The 17064-nt window shown below is 46.1% G+C and overlaps 4 protein-coding genes across 4 annotated transcripts; 2 read left to right on the top strand and 2 right to left on the bottom strand.

Annotated features, from left to right (window-relative positions):
• Positions 1–631: 631 nt before the first annotated feature.
• On the bottom strand, positions 632–3101 carry CLUP02_07689 (uncharacterized protein; the record flags this gene model as incomplete). The annotated part of the gene is made up of 7 exons (XM_049286682.1): positions 632–1717; positions 1763–2026; positions 2086–2262; positions 2310–2418; positions 2490–2522; positions 2613–2988; positions 3047–3101. 7 exons carry the CDS (start codon positions 3099–3101, stop codon positions 632–634), a joined length of 2100 nt encoding a protein of 699 aa, XP_049143825.1.
• A 469-nt stretch (positions 3102–3570) lies between these two features.
• CLUP02_07688 (uncharacterized protein) lies at positions 3571–4002 on the bottom strand (the record flags this gene model as incomplete). Its single annotated transcript, XM_049286681.1, has 1 exon — positions 3571–4002. One exon carries the CDS (start codon positions 4000–4002, stop codon positions 3571–3573), a length of 432 nt encoding a protein of 143 aa, XP_049143824.1.
• A 1460-nt stretch (positions 4003–5462) lies between these two features.
• CLUP02_07687 (uncharacterized protein) lies at positions 5463–5783 on the top strand (the record flags this gene model as incomplete). The annotated part of the gene is made up of 1 exon (XM_049286680.1): positions 5463–5783. One exon carries the CDS (start codon positions 5463–5465, stop codon positions 5781–5783), a length of 321 nt encoding a protein of 106 aa, XP_049143823.1.
• A 1884-nt stretch (positions 5784–7667) lies between these two features.
• On the top strand, positions 7668–10243 carry CLUP02_07686 (acetyltransferase; the record flags this gene model as incomplete). The annotated part of the gene is made up of 3 exons (XM_049286679.1): positions 7668–8988; positions 9044–9187; positions 10101–10243. The coding sequence occupies 3 exons, from the start codon at positions 7668–7670 to the stop codon at positions 10241–10243; spliced, it is 1608 nt and encodes a 535-aa protein (XP_049143822.1).
• Positions 10244–17064: the final 6821 nt, after the last annotated feature.

The following is a 17064-nucleotide window of genomic DNA, read 5'->3' as shown; positions in this document are numbered from 1 at the left end:
CATGTTTTGACGAGAGTTTGGAGCAGCGGAGGGGGTTTGGCTCGTGATTGGCGTGATTCAACAATTTGGGTTGTTTTTCAAGATTTCTGTCTGCATTTTGCTAGAGAGAACGGCGTCTACGGCACTCAACTGCATTAGGGACGGCGTTTGTGCGTTTTTGGCTTTCAACATTGTGATGCAGCGACCAAGGGGGTCGATAACCGCATCGGTGTGTCTTTCAACTTAGACCACGGCATACAGAGAAAGGCACAAAGGTCATGATACAGACGAAGGGGCGGGGGGACAAAAGGGGGCACTCTCAACCGGCCTCGCTCGGTGACGGCGTTTGGTCATGTAGTAGACCTCTTCAACGAGGGGACGGGCACAGTCCTCATGGACTTATTTTCTTTTAGGATTTCCACGGCTTCAGAGATACCCTATGTCTTCAACCAAAAAGGGAGGCGTGACGTTTGGAAGGTGGATCAGCTGTCGACTCAACTAGACAGATATGAACAAGTCATGCAATAGAATGTCAGAGAGACATCTACTTTAAAACTGCGCTACTCATCTCCGAAAAGGGGGTATCATAAATGCAGATGTTCCGAGCCTGTTGCCGGCATGAGCCGAGCCGTGTCATGGCAACATGGTATCTCTATGTGGTACTCTTGGAGCTCATGAGGACCTTCATGGTATTCTTCATCAACGACGGGATACCGCCCAACCCCTTGCTCTCCAATGCCCGCAGAACAATGATCCTATACTCGGACCAAGTGATGCGCAACCCCCTTGCGTCTGCCAACCTTGCTAAACTGTTTGACGTCACCGGCCCCGCGTGCCGTGTAGAGATGGCGTCCTCGTTCGCAGCTAGCTCACGATCCTCCAGCTCGCGGATACACTCAATGGCCTGCAAGCTCAAAAGCGGCGAGTAGGAGAACCCAAACAGCGTCGGGAGCGCAAGGTCCATACCCAGGTCTTCGACATATCTGCGCAGCCGCTGTGTGACGGGGCCCGCGCTAAGGCAGCCGAGAGCGTTCTTATCGCCATCGTTGAAAGCCTTGCCGCGCCAGAGGCAGTTGCAAATGTCCATGAGGTACCCGTTGAAATGGTTCACGTAGCTCGGGGCATACGTTGTCGGCTGTCGCCTGGACATGGCCATCTCGAAGCCCTTCTTGTATATGGCGAGGACGGTGCACAGGCGCGACACGTTTGCTAGGGAGCGGCTGAAGAAGAGGAGGTAGATGAGCTGCGCGGGCGGATTGGCAATGCGGAGGAGAGGTTGAAGTGTAGGGTCAGAGATGCTGGCGGCAGCCTGTTCATACAGGTCGAGGACACCGCCGTGGACAGCCGCGCTGGGGGAAGCTTGGACAATGTTGAGGGCGATGATGCTTGCGTGCTCCATGACTGCGAAAAAGGCATTGACGGGGGCATCTTTGGGTACTTGGTCAAGCGAGTTGAGAACAAAGGTCCAGCGGCGGAGGAGGTTTTGGTAAAGTTTGAGCAGTGCTAGCTGCGACTCGGCCGTTGGAGGGAGGCACCCCTCTAGTGGCTTCAGAATTACATTGTACAGCTCTGTTACACAGTCAGCAAAGTTGATGAAGAAAACGAGGTTGAAACGCTTGCCATCAAACACCACGAGAGGCGCGTACTGGAGGATGCCTAGGATGGAATCCCGAGCATCAACGCCGTTCCATGTCGTGAATAATTTCGTCAAAAATTGCAAGACGACCAGTGGAGTTTCCTACACAGTCAGCGAGACTCAACCAAGGCCGGTTGCCACACTTACTTTAACGCGAGCCACGTATTCCTCCAGCATTTCCATCGTCTCCGCGAACGACTTGTCATCGGCATGACCGTTGAGCACGTCTTCGAGCACGGCATCGATCCAATGAACCACGCGCTTTGAAGCAGCATCATCCTTTTTCAGGGCAACGAATTTTTGCAAGAGGGGATCCGCTAGTACAGCCGCAAGCTGGTTGGGTAGCTCAATCTTCTCGACTGTCTGAGCAAGACGATCGGCGCTATCAATCTCTTCTAGAGTGACGGAGGTCTTTTGTACTTGTTAGCCAGGCACATCATTATCTGGCTGTGTTTCTTCCGAACGCTTACCTCTGTGGCTTCTGAAGTATAGACTGGAGGGAGATTGGAGGACTTATTGCCGCGGGCCCGTAAAGCCTGATGGTTGACGCTGAAGCCGTTCCGAGGCTGACTGGCTGCTTCGGCAGTCCGTTGAGAATGGTCATGTTGGATCTGGTTCAACCTTTCGCGCCATTCCACGTCGGGGTGCTACCAAATCAGTACGAATACCTTTTGAATGCCGTGGCACCTCTCACCTTGAATGCCGAGGCCCTGCCCCTCAAGGCATCGCTGACGATGATTTCAGGATAGTAGTCTTTGAAGACCCGGAGGAGCCCTGTCAATGCTGGGTCATTCCCTGTTTGTCTGGAGAGGTTGAGGCTGAGATGTGCCATTAGCGCCGAGAACCACCTGCGATTGCAGAGGGACCAACTTACACAGCTTGGATCCTAAAAGGCCGGACGTGTTTTCTGCGTGTGATCAAGGCGAGTAGATGGCAAAGTTGCGGTCTGGAGTCGTGTTAGCCCCTTTTCCGTTCGCAACAGAAGACAATTCCGCACCGAATGGCTGCCGTATCTAGCAAGTTGAACAAAACAGCGTAGGCTTGCGACAAGATGGCAGGTTTTTCGATGACATGGTATGCCATGATTAGCCATTTCAGAATGTTCGACTGCAGAACCAGGGAAGGCTTCAGTTCCCCATGGCCGAGGCATCCCACAACCCTCAGGACGACATCACTGGATAGCCGAGTAGCGGGGTAAAGATTCTTGAGTATTGTATTCAAGCTTGCCTGATCCAACAGGTTTGGCCTCGTGAGTAGGTCAATGAGTTCGCTCAAGGAGTCGGGAAGAAGGCCATTTTCAAATGCGGATGATGCGACCTTCTCAACAGTAGGCTTGATGCTGGTCGCCCGCCGTTTTGCAGGCAGTTTGGAAGCTGTACGAATTAGACTTGGGCCTATACACGGCTTGCACATGTGAGGGGGGTTACTCACCCTCCACAACATCGCCAATCAGGAGGTCAACGTCAAGGTCAACGTCTATGTTCATAGACGTATCGTTGGTGGGCGAAGCCATTCTACCAGGTATGTCGGCGTCTTGAAATTGCGACACTCTGTTTGTGCCGAATTTCCAATGGATGGATACAGTGTGGCGACATTAGATGAGGCAGGCGGGTCAAGCGTCGTCAAGTCGCAGCATGGTTTGGCAGGCCCGAGCTGTCCAGAACGGTGAATGAGAGTGGCAGACGCGTCGCGGGGTGAAGATCAAGGTGAGTGCGTCCAGACCGGGAAAACTGCACCGTGCACTCGGACCTTGTCATTTTGTGGGTCCATTCCCTTATTGGCTGTATAGAGCCGGTATGGGTCCGTTCTTCGGCGCCCAGCGTCCGGGGTCACTTGCCGGAGCAAGCTCCATCCTCAGCAATTCGCTAAAACAGATGCAGGCCCAGAACCGGAGCAGCAGAGCTGTCTTTGACTCCTTACAAGGTGTCGGATTCGATGTGGGGGCGGGCTTTCGGTCAGCAGTGTCCGTAAGGAGCGCGAATGTGCGCGGGACAGGGAGGCATCAGCAGCAGCACGCCTCGGTGAAGGGTTGGGCGAGGCCGGGCGATGAGGCCAGGCGAGAGCCCCTGTGTTGTTGCACCGCTGTCTAGGTCCTGCGGGTAAATGAAGAGCATGCAGAGAAGGCATGCCATGACCTGAGAATCTGACCACAGTTGAAATTTGCCCCCGTGCTGATTGATGGATATCTGCTCCGGTACGAATACGGCCTTTGGTGATTTGGACCCCAAAATTTCGTCTCTGTGGGCGGCGGGGAACAGCAAACGGGCAAGCCTGAGCAGTTGCAAAAGATGCTCACCGGTCTGGTTGGGGGTATCCAATTGCTGGCCATTAACGTCGTGGCAAACCTTCCGGACCGTAAGCGGCGCATATGCCGTCTTGGCTGTCATGGCTGCCGCTCATTTGGTCTCTGGGGTCCATAGCGGGGGGACTGATGTGAGATATGAGGTGCAGTCATCCAAAGAGTCGAGAGTCGCGGGCTTGCAGCAGGTTCATGGAAAAAGATGACGAAGACGATCCGGCTCGGGTTGCGAATGATGTCGCTTCTACCCGGCCTGCTCCTAGCTTTTACGTCGCGGCTACGGGGTTCGGGTAGGAACTGTCGACAAGAGGCAGGTACACATGCACGGTAGTAGCAAAAGGGAAGGAAGAGGGATATTCATGGTCTTGTTTGGGGTTACACAAGGCAACTTGAAAGTATCATTTGCTGCAACCGTGACCTGCAACTGGTTACGCCTGCGCTTGGAGAGAGGAGAGTAGCACGGCCCCCAGTAAGGTAGGAAGATATTAAAGTGGATTTGCTTACACAGTAGGGCGCATGATGCCCATGTATGGCAGGGTATCTCGACATGGCTTTCCGTCTTTTGGCATGGAGACGAAAGAGTCTGTTCTTTTCGTCAGGGAAAGCCCGAGGCGAACGTGAGATAATGCGACGAACCGGTCAAAAGTCTTAGAGGCCAAGGTACCTTATGTGATGTACTTTACGGAAAGAAAAGGTACGACTACGGCACGAAGAGACGTACCTATCGACCGATGACATCCTGGACCGTTAGGTGCCTACCTCAAGTACTAAGGTACCGTAGGTGCGAACGTTTCTGTACTGCATACCCGTTCCAGAGACGCCCGTGCTCACCGTTGTATACCGCCATCCCGACGCTCCGTCCCGCCAAGTTCCTGCGTAACCTCTGACCTCGCGCCTACTACCCACGGCTACCTTAGTTGCTTACCTTGCCTTCGCCAACGTCTCTCACCGTAACACCAACACTGCTTACCTTGCCTTACCTTGGACAACTACTGCGTTACTGCGTAGGTAGCTGCCTCTCAATGACAGGGTTGCTTCGAAACAACCTGCAACCTCCAACAGTCGCATCCTACAGAAATACAACTGGCTCCAATATTGCCCTCATCTGGCCAAGCTCGCTGACCGAGGCGTCAGAAGCGCCTCATCCCTAACATAATCTACGCAGTAGTGCCATCTTTTACCTGCTGTTCCACAAACTGGTTACGCAAATACCTCGCAAGAATCCTTCTGTTCTCTGGCCCCGTCACATCCTTCTCCGAGGTCCAGTGCTTCTTACAAACCTCCACCTTGGTGCGCGAGGTCATTGTCGCCTCCACTTCTGACCGCATGTTTTGTTCAAGACTACGGTGGCCGAGGTGTCGATTCAGGTCTCATGACTCCTCACTGCACTTTGGTCTGGTCACTGACATCGTTCCAGGTCCGCATCAACACTGCCTACAGACCAGAGGTCAGGACAGACTGACCGTGTCCGGGCCTTACAACTCTTCCCAGTTATGTAACGTCTCTCCCTCGTTTGATCAAATCATCCGAGCGACGACTCTGCTCGCCATGTGTCTTTCGGATTTCTCGCTCTGTACCTCACATATCATTATCAGTCGCGGCCCGATGTCTCCACAGCCGAGAGAGGACCGAATGAACCTGGGCATGGGCATCTCCCCTGTTTGTGCCGCCTTTTCGTCGTCCCTTTTCGTCGGTAGGATTCTCCCGGTAAACCCTATTTTTCACACCCCGACAAGCACACAAACCCCCCCCAAAGCCGGCCCTGCTAGAACTACGCAAGCCTCCTATATTTCCTGGGACCTTCTCCTTTCAGCGGGCCTGTCCAGGGCACTTGTTGGTTGGGAGCTCCAAAACCATGGCCACGGATGACAGGCGACGATAGCAAGCCGCAAGCGGGCTTCCACTAGTAGCGGCGACTTTACCTGGACGAATGATCGAGGCAGACCGCATACACCGATAGCTAATATTGTTCCGTCTTGACTTCTCTCCTTGGCAGACTGGACCACCTTCACCCGCTGCCGTGGGGGCTTTGCGACCTTCCATGACAGCGTAGTGTGCCTTGAGGTCCAATCTATCGCAGCATGGGCTTGGCTCTGTGTCACCTTTCGGCCGTCATGTGTAGTGGCGTCTGCTTACCGCAGTGCCCATCTCACCTCACCTTACGGGATACCTTACCTCGAGGTGGTGGTCACTATACGCCGCGCGCCGCACGCCGCATGCCGGACGCCAATTTCGTCTGCAGCAGCGTTGTGTAACCTTTTCTAATAACCCTCATGTTGCTAAGTGGCACTTGCAAGGCTCGGTTGGTGGTCAGCACATCGAGGTAAAAGATCCGTCCGTCAACGCTCCGTTATCCCCCCTTCCATCCATGATCCAAGAGCAACTTCATCCAGAGTACCTAGTAAGCTAAGGGTGACGGACGTATTACCGCTCCGTACCGCGCCGGTTACATTGGATCCATCCGTCCATTCATCCTTCCCTCCCTCCCACCATTCTTCATTCCATGGGTACACACACACACACGTACGCACGCGTGCACACCTCTCTCTATCCGTACAACCAACTTGGTTATTGCATCAGTCAGACGAGTGTCCCCCAGACCAGGAACCACAGAGCCCTTGATTTGGTAACCTGCTACAAAGACCCACCACCCACGGTGAGGAATCTTGGAGGGCCCTCGACCTTGACCGCTGGGCGTCTTTCACCTCGTGTCCTACTCGTTCTGACATACCCATTCTCAAGTTATGCATCTGCTGATGATGCCTCCATGCATATCCTCTTTCAAGATTTCCCCCTCCATGTTGCCCATCTGTCCCCATCTTTGTAGGAGATCCGGCTGACTGGCTGTGTTGTGCTGTCCCTTCGGCCTGGTCGTGCCCTCGGCCGGTCGCCTCTGCTGCACACCCCACTCTCTCTACTGCCCTCATGCACTTCCTCCCACACCTATCAAGTTAAAGATCTCTGTCGAGTCTATCGTCCTCTTAGACGCGGCCCTGCTCCCAGCCCTTTGAGGTATGTGTAACCAATCCTCACGTTTGTAAATATGTGTCTTCTAACATTTAGTCTGGTTATTCCCTCAAGACTTGCTTGCCCAGGTGCCAGGTGCCATCGAGTTGATTGACGTTTAGTCTCCTTGAGCAAGTTGAATGACAACAATAGTCAGCGCTTCGCGACAACATCGAACAGTCGAGGATATATTCCTCAATCTTATCTACTTTCGACATTTATCCTGGTCTCTTCTGTTGTTCTAGCAACGCAGAGAACACACCGAACCATTCCAGCTCACGTCTTTTTCGCCTTGACGTGCCCTAGTGCTTATCGTCTTACATCTGGCCCATCACTCAAATCTTCTCTACTCAACAAAATCTCTTTGACCAGCTAGACACTGGGCCAGCAGACGATTGCGCTTCTGGGTCGGCCCATCGCCAATAGCCGCAGCTGTCGTGCGCTGGCTCGTAGCATCGTGGCAGAGTGGACCTGGCGACGGGACGAGCAGCAAACGAGTCGTCTCATGCCGTTCGCACGGAATTCCTCTTACACGGGCCTAGTAAGTCCAAAAAGCCACCGCTTCCCATCTGACGCTTACTCACCTTACACGGCGCTAATCTGTGTAACCGCGCGCTGACTTGACATAGGGATGAGCTGAAGAGACCGCAACTGACCATCTCCGCCATGAGGTATTCCCCGGAAATGCAGATCGATCACCATGTCACGTCTAAGAAAAGCCCAAAGTCTACACAAACTACCCCAACCATGTTACTATGGGACCGACAAGACTGTATCCCCCTGAAAAGAATTCTATCGGAGGACGACATAATCGTCCTGCTCACGCCTGTTGTTGTTCCTCACAATAGATTCGCAGACAACGACAAGGATCCCTTCGAACCGTTGGGCCGTGCCATTGCTTCGCGGCACTCATTGGTCCGCCATGTGCCATATACGAAAAGAGGCGGCATCACCAACGTTCACTACGAGTTCATCAAAAGGGCAAAAGCAATCGTCTTTGTCATCTCTGGAGCTCATGTAGACGATGATGTCTCGCAAATCGACTTGGCCGATGCCGCACGAACAATGGCAGACGAGCGACCGCAGATCATAGTAGCTTGCTGCAACCTCCAAATCCAGAACCTCCACGTTGACCACTTTGCTACGCTTGTGCAAATCACAGGCTACTCGCCATCTGAGCTAGAAGCTGCTGCTTCCATCATCTTTGACGACGTTCGTCCACCTACCATCAGCTCAGTTCCCGTACAAAACCTCATCATCGCCCCAAGAACTTGGGATGTCGAAGTCTGCGGTATAGACATGGGCCCTATCCATCAGTTGTGGACGGAATGCCTTCCACCCAAATTTCATCTTCCGCAGTACCAGCTTGTCCTGCTCCTCCAGAGAGATGGCTTTTCCAGGCACTATGTCGTGCGCGAACCAGAAAACAAGCAGATTGTGGGCTTCTGCGCTACATTTACCACGTATCCAGATGGGGGGCAAGAGAATTTGCTCGGCTCGGTCGCCGTATTGATTGTCAAGAACTCATATCGCGGAAGAGGTGTCGGATTAACACTACATAACTATGCCCTTAAACAGCTCCAGAGAACCCGAGGCGTCAACAGGCTGCAACTTGGATCAGCCTTTCCGCGTCTCTTGTACGGCGTGCCGTCTGATTTCTTCTCACGAGACTGGTTTTCACGACGAGGCTGGAATATGGATGGGTTCCAGCCTGGCCAAGGACAGGAGGTCTCAGACTGGCTCCTCAAATTCGAAGACATGCCTGCAAAGAGCTTTTCGTCAGCTGGACTGACTTTCAGGCGATGCGACATGATGGAGTATCACCAGGTTCTAGCAATTGTCAGTCGAGACGTGGCTCGCAAAGATAATATGGGATGGTACGACCAATACTGCAACCTGGACGGCACACCTCACATTGAGGATGTCGTCCTCGGTCTGGAAGGTGACACTATCGTAGCTGTTGCTTTGACCTATATTCCCAATTCTGGGAGTCCAGCCGGCAACGACCTGCCGTGGGCGAAAGCCATTGGCGCGGATGCGGGGGGAGTTACCTGCATTTGCATCATAGGTTTGTAGTCACGCTGAACATATCTAGTGGATTTTCCTGCTGACTCTTGTTTCAGATGACCATCCCGAAATGGTGAACAGCCGGGACTCTGTGATGATCAGGCTGCTCGATATGTGTGTCAAGTTGTTGGCTGAGCAAGGCATGCGACAACTGTTCATCGACGGCATGAAGGGAGGGGACGACGGTTTCCAATCTCTGGGTAAGTGCGATGATTGTGCGAGAAAGCGTCCTACTAATTTGGCTGGAAAGGTTTCCGACAATGGGCGCGGTACAAGGAAGTTTGGCGAAAGGTTTAAGTTACGTCTTTGAATCCCATCGGCCAGCAAACGCTACACCAGGACGCGGTATCCCACGCTTCACAAGATTTGCAGACGTTACTCAGCAGTCATTGGAAATCCTCGGCGCAAGATTACAGACCGGAGGATTTCAAATCCCGAAACTATTTTCCACCTACAACGATGGACTCAATCCATTGTCGACCCAAGCTGATGAAACATTAGCAGCTCGTATTGGCTCGTATTGAAGGAGGCCTGGATAGTCAAATCGGCACCAGCCACCAACGCGTATCGAAATCGAGGAACTGCTGCTCGAGATACTGCGTATTAATATCAGCAAGAGTTCCTAAATTCAGCAACGGTGTGACCTTTTTTTCAATGCGACTTCAGACAGAGGACTTTTCAATTGTCAGCAGAGTGCCCAATCGCGCTTCTTGGCTTGCTGACCATGTCTGACACTGGCACATCATGAGCACTCGTGGCACCTATCATGGCCATCCCTTCGGATCTAGATGCTCCTTTTCGGCTCTGCTCAAGTCGAACATCCATTTACCACCCTCCACAAACTCACATTCCCCGCGCCACGTTTTATCCATTGTTACATTGAGATCAAAGACACGCGTGTAGCGCGATCTTCCTTCTGAGTCTTTGATGGGCTACATATGCATGAAGCTTGACGACAGTAAAAGGGTCCAAGAGCACAAGGCACGTCGGACTGTTCAAGCACGTTGAACAGCTAATTGGTTCATTCGCAACTTTTGGCCTTGTTCCGACTATCCCGATGAAGACGGTCCGCCCAGCCCCAAGACTTCCTCTTGACCATTTCGATGTCAACAGAGGCACAATCTCAGTCAGAGGGCATTCCGAGTATCGAGTTGAACACACCGATAAGAGCTCATATCACCGGTGCCGATCAGACGCCTTTTGGGCAGCTTTTGAAGCATGATTCTGATCTTCACATTGTCACCCGCAATGAGTAAGAGGCCATTGACGCCCAACTGACGATCACGAAACATGTCGCTTCCAATCGTGCCATGCACGTCCCATCGGTACGCTGCGCCATAGGATCATGGTATTGGCACCGTCGATCACGCAGACCGAATACCGGGGAAACTTGTCTTGAATAGATTAACCCTCGAACTCAAGGCCAGCTGAAGGAAGAGAGGACTCAATGGTCCGACATATTCCAACACACAGACCCTCCGGCTTCCATTGCATAGTCCCCGGACCTAGGGTATGCAAAACTGCAGACTCCTCCATGCTCCCTTGACTTCCTTCGACTAAGGAGCTCAAGGGGGGAGAGAAACTCGGTGGATTGTTGACCGGGAGCAGCCGAGCCAAACCGACAACTCCTTTAGCGTCCGGCATCCCGGTCATGTCAGCGGGGTTGTCTCCGTTTCACGGCCCAACCAGTCCCTTCGAGCAATATGGCAAGTTGGCAAATGATAACCAGCCGACCACCCTGGTTCCCCAGATCCCTGGTCACAGGTACCGTCTTTTTTGGTGTCAGAAATGCACGTTGGATCACACCCAGAAAAGGCTTAGTAAATTTATCTTGTTAAGCAATCGCCCCCTCTCGCCTAAAGTTGCCGAGTAACGAGTAAACATGCCCAGCTTCCGCGCAGCCTGATATAGTATCCGGCGCAAAGCAAGGTAAAGAAGTCGATTCAACGCCGTTTATCCCCGGGAAGCTGACCATGATTACACTAGGATTTGTATCCGTATCAACTCGACGAGCTTCAACGCCCTACAGCTTACAACTCCCGCCATCTAAGTGGTCTTGTATGGAGATGAACTTACCTGAGGCGTACATAACGGTGGCCGTATAAACTGGCCCACTCCTGCCTGAACACCTACCGTGAACCGCACGTCTGACGAATTCAAATTGCTGTTGGCGCAGAGTAGTGTAGCGTAATAGGCACACTTTGCTGACATGGCCGCAAAGGCAGGCCCAAATTTTTGGAGACGAATCTCTTTTTCAGACCCTAAGCGGCACAGCCAAGGTCGGGAAATCCCCGTAAACCTCGGGCGTCGTCGATGTTGTGCCTCTTACTCTCACCGCCGATCCAAGCACGTCTTTTGATGTAAATCATCAAGAACCATACCCAGCTACAGCTCTATCAAGCGGAGGGTGGACCAATGCGTGTGTGTATACGTATGCGTGTGTGTGCGACGGACTTGTTTCTTCTTCGCGTTTACCGAACGCACCAAGAAGGCTGTCCTATCCCAGCACAGCACAAAACTGACAAAAAGCTGACGCGCAGGAGCGCAGAAAAAAAAAAGCCAGGGATTAGAACTTGCAATGGGCTTATGGGTGAGGAAAAAAGGAGGGGAGGGGGAAAAGGTGGGCAACACCGCCGCCGCACGCCGCCGCCGCCGCTGCCCTTTGAGTGACCGCCACGAACACACCATAGGAATTTTTTCGGCAACCCACTGGATCATCTGCTTTGTGCGACCAGAGACTTTTAAAGGATCGGGCGCTTGATGCGGCAAAGCGGGCACGACGTTATCGGCTCTTCATTTACGCAGTAGGTAGTGTAGATGACTCCCTATCACCGTCGATTCAGAGACGCCATGGTTAGCTAGAAGTGCATGAAGAAGGTCTATGGAAGGAGACTCCGATGGTAAGCTGGCCGGTGGGCTCGGATCTTGTGCCGTTGTCGAGTTTCCAGCTGCCTGCCTCCTCTCCCTCCCTTCCCCCCAATTCCAAAGGGCAAATGTGAATCGGGATTGCTTTCCGTCTTCAGCTCTCTTCTGGCAAGTATATACCCCCGACTTTCCAGATCCCGAGGAGCTGGGAGCCCTGACTATATCGCTCGGTCGTGGGACGTAATTAGTCGTTGGACAAGGCCTGTTTGTCTTCAACATTCAGATCCCCGAGGCGCGCCTTTCACGTGAGGTATCTGCCCTTACCCAAAGTCGTATATCTTCTGAGATGTGAGATCGATCTGTATCTTGGCCTCTCAAACAGAGCATACACACAAGAGGGGACCTGCCGTCGGTATGATGTATCCGAGGATGAAATCGGAGGGTGCCGAGCAGCCGAACGCCCTTGCAGGACGTTGAGAGCTGAAAGTGGACGACGGCATGGAGTGTGCATATGCATTTGTCTAAGGAATCGTGATGAACGAGTCAGTGCCGGAGAGTAAGGTAGCCAAGTCAGTATGATTGACCAAGAGGTACCAGATGCAAGGAGACCGTCATCACTTGAGGGATTTGATGTGAAGCTGGGAGAGAGATGGAACTCCTTCCTTCCCAGGTTCTCATGGATCCGAGTGGTAGTCGCTCTCGCCAAGAGAGAACGTTGAACAAAAGATTAGACTTTATGCCCTGTATACCAACCCGCCAAGACGTTGTTATCTTTCGCTCCAAAGTGATCAAATGGAAGCTGTGAGGATATCTGTCTTAGCGTCGTGGCGGTCTATGCCGGAGGATTCTGATGCGAGAGCTCTAGGAATTATCGGATTAGAAGTCTAATTCAACCGCGGCATACAGCCGACTGCGCAGGGGCCAATTAGGGGCCCTATTTACGATTATCGTAGCCAGCCTAACCTACGGTTAGAACCTCCTTTTTATACCTACTACGTAAATATTTATATAGTTTAATTAATCTCTTCGTTAACTACGGTTCGAACTAACTACCCTATAATAGGGATACTAACACTAATTAGTAATTAAATTCTATTATTGTAGATCGATAAAGTATCTTATTATATAAAAAAGATAACTTTTTAATACCGTACGGGATAGGAGATTTATACTAATTAACCTTACGAAAATAAATAAAAAAGGAGGCGATTTTCGAATACTATATAAAATCGAGTAATTATAGCCCTTTACTACTTACGAGAGGTTAATATTTATTACGTTAAAATACGTTAATTAATAAAACTACTTAAGTAACTAGCCTTTTATCGTTACCCCGAGTAACTATTTTACTAAACGACTTTTTTATAACTAGCCTATAATTAGAAATTAACTAGTTAAATTAATAAAAAAAAATACCTACGTAACGACTACCTACCTAATTAATTAGTATAATAAATAAGCTTAATAATATAATATAAAAGAGCACTGCGTAATTAAAAAAGGGGATCTTTAAATATAAATATTCTTACTTAGTAGCGAAGGTAACTTTATAAGAATTATTAAACTAAGAGATTTATAATATATAAAAAAGTCTATTATTACGAGGATTTTATAAGTATAACCTTAAGCCCGCGATCTAAATAACCTCTTTATAACTCTTTTAACTACCCCTTAGGTATTATTTAAAAATATAATATAAGGGACGGTTTAATAAGGGAAGAGGGGATTTAGAAATCTTAATAATATTAAATTAAGAGTATTATAGATCTTAGAGATTAACTTAAGAAGAAGGCGGCTACTCTAAAATAGTCCTATAACCTCTTATTAAAGTTATTATTAGTTTAAAAAAAGGCTAAAAAGATAAGGATTTAAAGAAAAAAAAAGAATTTTTTAGAGAGCTACTTAAGGGCTTCTTTTTATATTAGCTCCCGGCGCGAAATTACTAATTTTAAAAAATTAACTAAGTAATAAAAAGGATTACTAATAAACGATAATTACTTAACTATAATTAAGTTATAAAAAAGACTACTTAAAAAATATAAAATAGAGTACTAAGAGGCCATAAAAAATAAGATCTTTAAAGTATTTAACCCTACTGCGTATAAGTAATAAGTAGGTATTTTTAGTAAGTCTTTAAAATCTATAATTTTATAAAAAAGAGGGCTTAACTTCGTTAACTATACTTAATAGCCTATATAGTTCTTAATAGCCTATATAGCTCTTTTATAAGCCGCATAGTATCTATTTTTAACTATTTTTATAAAATACTACCCTAAAAGAGGTAGGTTAGGGAAAGAAGCTATTTAGAGATTATAAAGAGTACGAGGCTTAGGAGGCTAAAAGTATACGGAATAGCAGAAATCGGTAATTAATAAAGATCCTAAGACTAATTACTATATCTTCTTATAATAATATAAACGTTTATCGCTACTATTATTAAAAAGAACTACTAAAACCTACTTTTTTATACTAAATAAAAAAGAGGATCTTAGTAAGTATGATAATTAATAATTTAGAAAGGTAGTAGTAATTATTAAAAATAATAAAAACGAGAGTAGTAGTAAAATAGTAAAAAGAAGCGGGAATTTCCTAAACCTTAATAAATTCGTTAAGTAGCAAAAGTACGGATTTATTATAATTAGCGCGCAGATTAAATATATCCTTATTAAAATTAAATACGCTAGTAACTACTAATATGGGTATAAGCTAGAGTACGACCTTTAGTAAGTTAGGGTAAAGAAAAAGAGGATAAAACCCGATCCTAGATAGAATCCTAATCCTTTATAAGTAAGTAAATATTAACCCGGATTATTAAAGGACGTAAATATATAGAATTGTAAATTAGCTTAACGGCGAGTAAATTAACGTAGTATTAATCTATTTAACTAAGGTCTATAAGAAAAAGGGGCTATAGGGGTAACCCTTATTCTATAAAATCGTAAATAACCTTAGCTACTAACTAAATAAATAGTTCGCGAGCATAAGCTTAGGAATCGCAAAAGTAGTTAATAAATTCTTTTATAGGTAAGGGGTATTACTAGCGTAATTATAATTATAAGAGTTATATAAAATATTAATAGCGATAATTATAAAAAAGGAATTTGTGCTATAGAACTAAGTATAGGTTAATAAAGCGTATAATCGCTTTAACGAATTTAAAAAAAGAGTAAACGACCCAGATTTCCTCCCTATAATTATTAATAAAAATCTATTATTATAAAAGGATATACCGGGGCAAAATATAGTACTAGAAGTATAATAATCGATAATTCTACCTATTTTAATTTATAACTCGTTACCGCTACTAACGTAAAATTTAGTACCGATCGGCTAATAAGAAAAGAGGTAGATAACTTAAAGTTATTAATAATACGCAGCGACATAAAAATTATATATAAATACCGAAAATCTAGTAGTAAATACGAGGTAATTTATAGACCTTAAAAAGATCTTTTTAAAAAAGAAATTATATTCTAGGGGGAAGTATAAGGTCTTATAAAAAACCCTAACGATATTTTATAATTATTATAAAAAAATTAGAATTAGAGAATACTAGTACTATTTAGTAATTAATATTGTACTCGTAAATAAAGCCTCTAATTATTATTATAAAGCGGTACGTAATCTTAATTAAAACGACTTTCTTAGTATAATTAACGTAATCCGAAGCTATTTTAAGACTTATAATAAGAACTTAGAGCTCTTATTTAAGTTACGAGCGATTTCTTTTATATTTATAGTTAGGATAATAGAGAGTAAATTATAAGTAAAGATTTTTAAAAAGCTTATTAATCGAATTAATAAGCTAGTAAAAACCTAGCTAAATAAGGGGATAAATAAGCGGAAAATCGGATATTTTTATACTATAATTTAGCGTATATTAGAAGTAAAAATAACCCTATACTAAGTACCTAAAAACTACGAGACGCTCTATTTAAGGCTAAGATTTAGTTTTAATATTAAGGTAAGAATACTATACTAAACTTACCTCTAGGCGTACGACGGCCCTTATTAGTAATATTAGGTCGATTAAACGTATAATAAAAAAAGAAAAAAGGCTAGATATAGTAATCGCTAATAAGGAAGCCTAGATTTATTAAATAGGTAGAGATTTAACTTATAAATAGGGTAATAAAAGAGGTAATATTATATTTATAAAAAGGATAGATATTAATTAAGTAATTATTTTAAAAAAGAGCGTACTAAATTATATAAATAGTATAAAAAGTTAAGGGTAGTAAATAGTAAAACTAGCCCTCGTTAATTTAACTAATTCCTCGTTATATATAAGGGAAGATCTAGGGGTACGGAACCTAGCAATAGTAGTTAAAGTAGTAGCTTAAAATATATACCCCCTATAGGAGATTCGGAAAATAAAGAAGATCTTACCTCTTATATTAACAAATTAGATTATAATAAAATCGACGATATTAATTACTCTTTTTTTACCCCATTAGCTTCTAAAGGATATATAAAGCTAAACGAATAGAGGGTAATAGAAGCTCTTAATAAGTAGGCTTTTATTTATAAATAATAAAGAAAGGTCCCTTAGATAACGGATATAAAAGTAGCTAAAAGGGTAAATTTAATAGGGCTAAAGCCTATTATCTTAACGATTAAAAAAAAGACGCTATCTCTCTTAATATTTAAAAAAAAGGAATATAGTACTAAGTAAATCTAGGGGTAGCTAGAGGGGTCCTTTTTATACTACTTAGATCCCTCGAATACTAAGCTTATATAAGTATTTTATATAAGCGAAAGGTATAGCTTAGACGATTTTTATAGGATTATTCTAAATACTAAGGTATTATAATAGTTAACTAAAAGAAAAGGGCAATTCTAAGCGCTATAGAAGATCGCGCTAATAATACTTAATATATTAATAGTAGGTATTACGAGGATTAGTTTTAGCCTAGGTAAAGAAATCGTCGCCCTAGGTATAATAAAAGTAGAGACGTATTTTAAAACGATAACTTTTTATATTTTACTTATTAATACCCTATTTCTCTTATATCTAAAAGATATAGATTAACTAGGTATTATATTTAATAATATAAGGAACAAAATCTCTAGCGGTAAGTACTTTAAAATAGTTAAATAACGATAGGGGTATGCGTTTATAAAGCTTACTAATAATATAAAGTTAATTAATTATTTAATAAAAAGTAAGCTTAGAAAATTATACCGGAGATTTGGGTACCCGTTAGTTACG

The sequence above is a fragment of the Colletotrichum lupini genome, chromosome 4 (genome assembly GCF_023278565.1).
Source record: "Colletotrichum lupini chromosome 4, complete sequence".
Lineage (NCBI taxonomy): Eukaryota > Fungi > Ascomycota > Sordariomycetes > Glomerellales > Glomerellaceae > Colletotrichum > Colletotrichum lupini.
The sequence above is the reverse complement of the archived record's forward strand: the minus strand, read 5'-3'. Positions and strand labels throughout refer to the sequence as shown.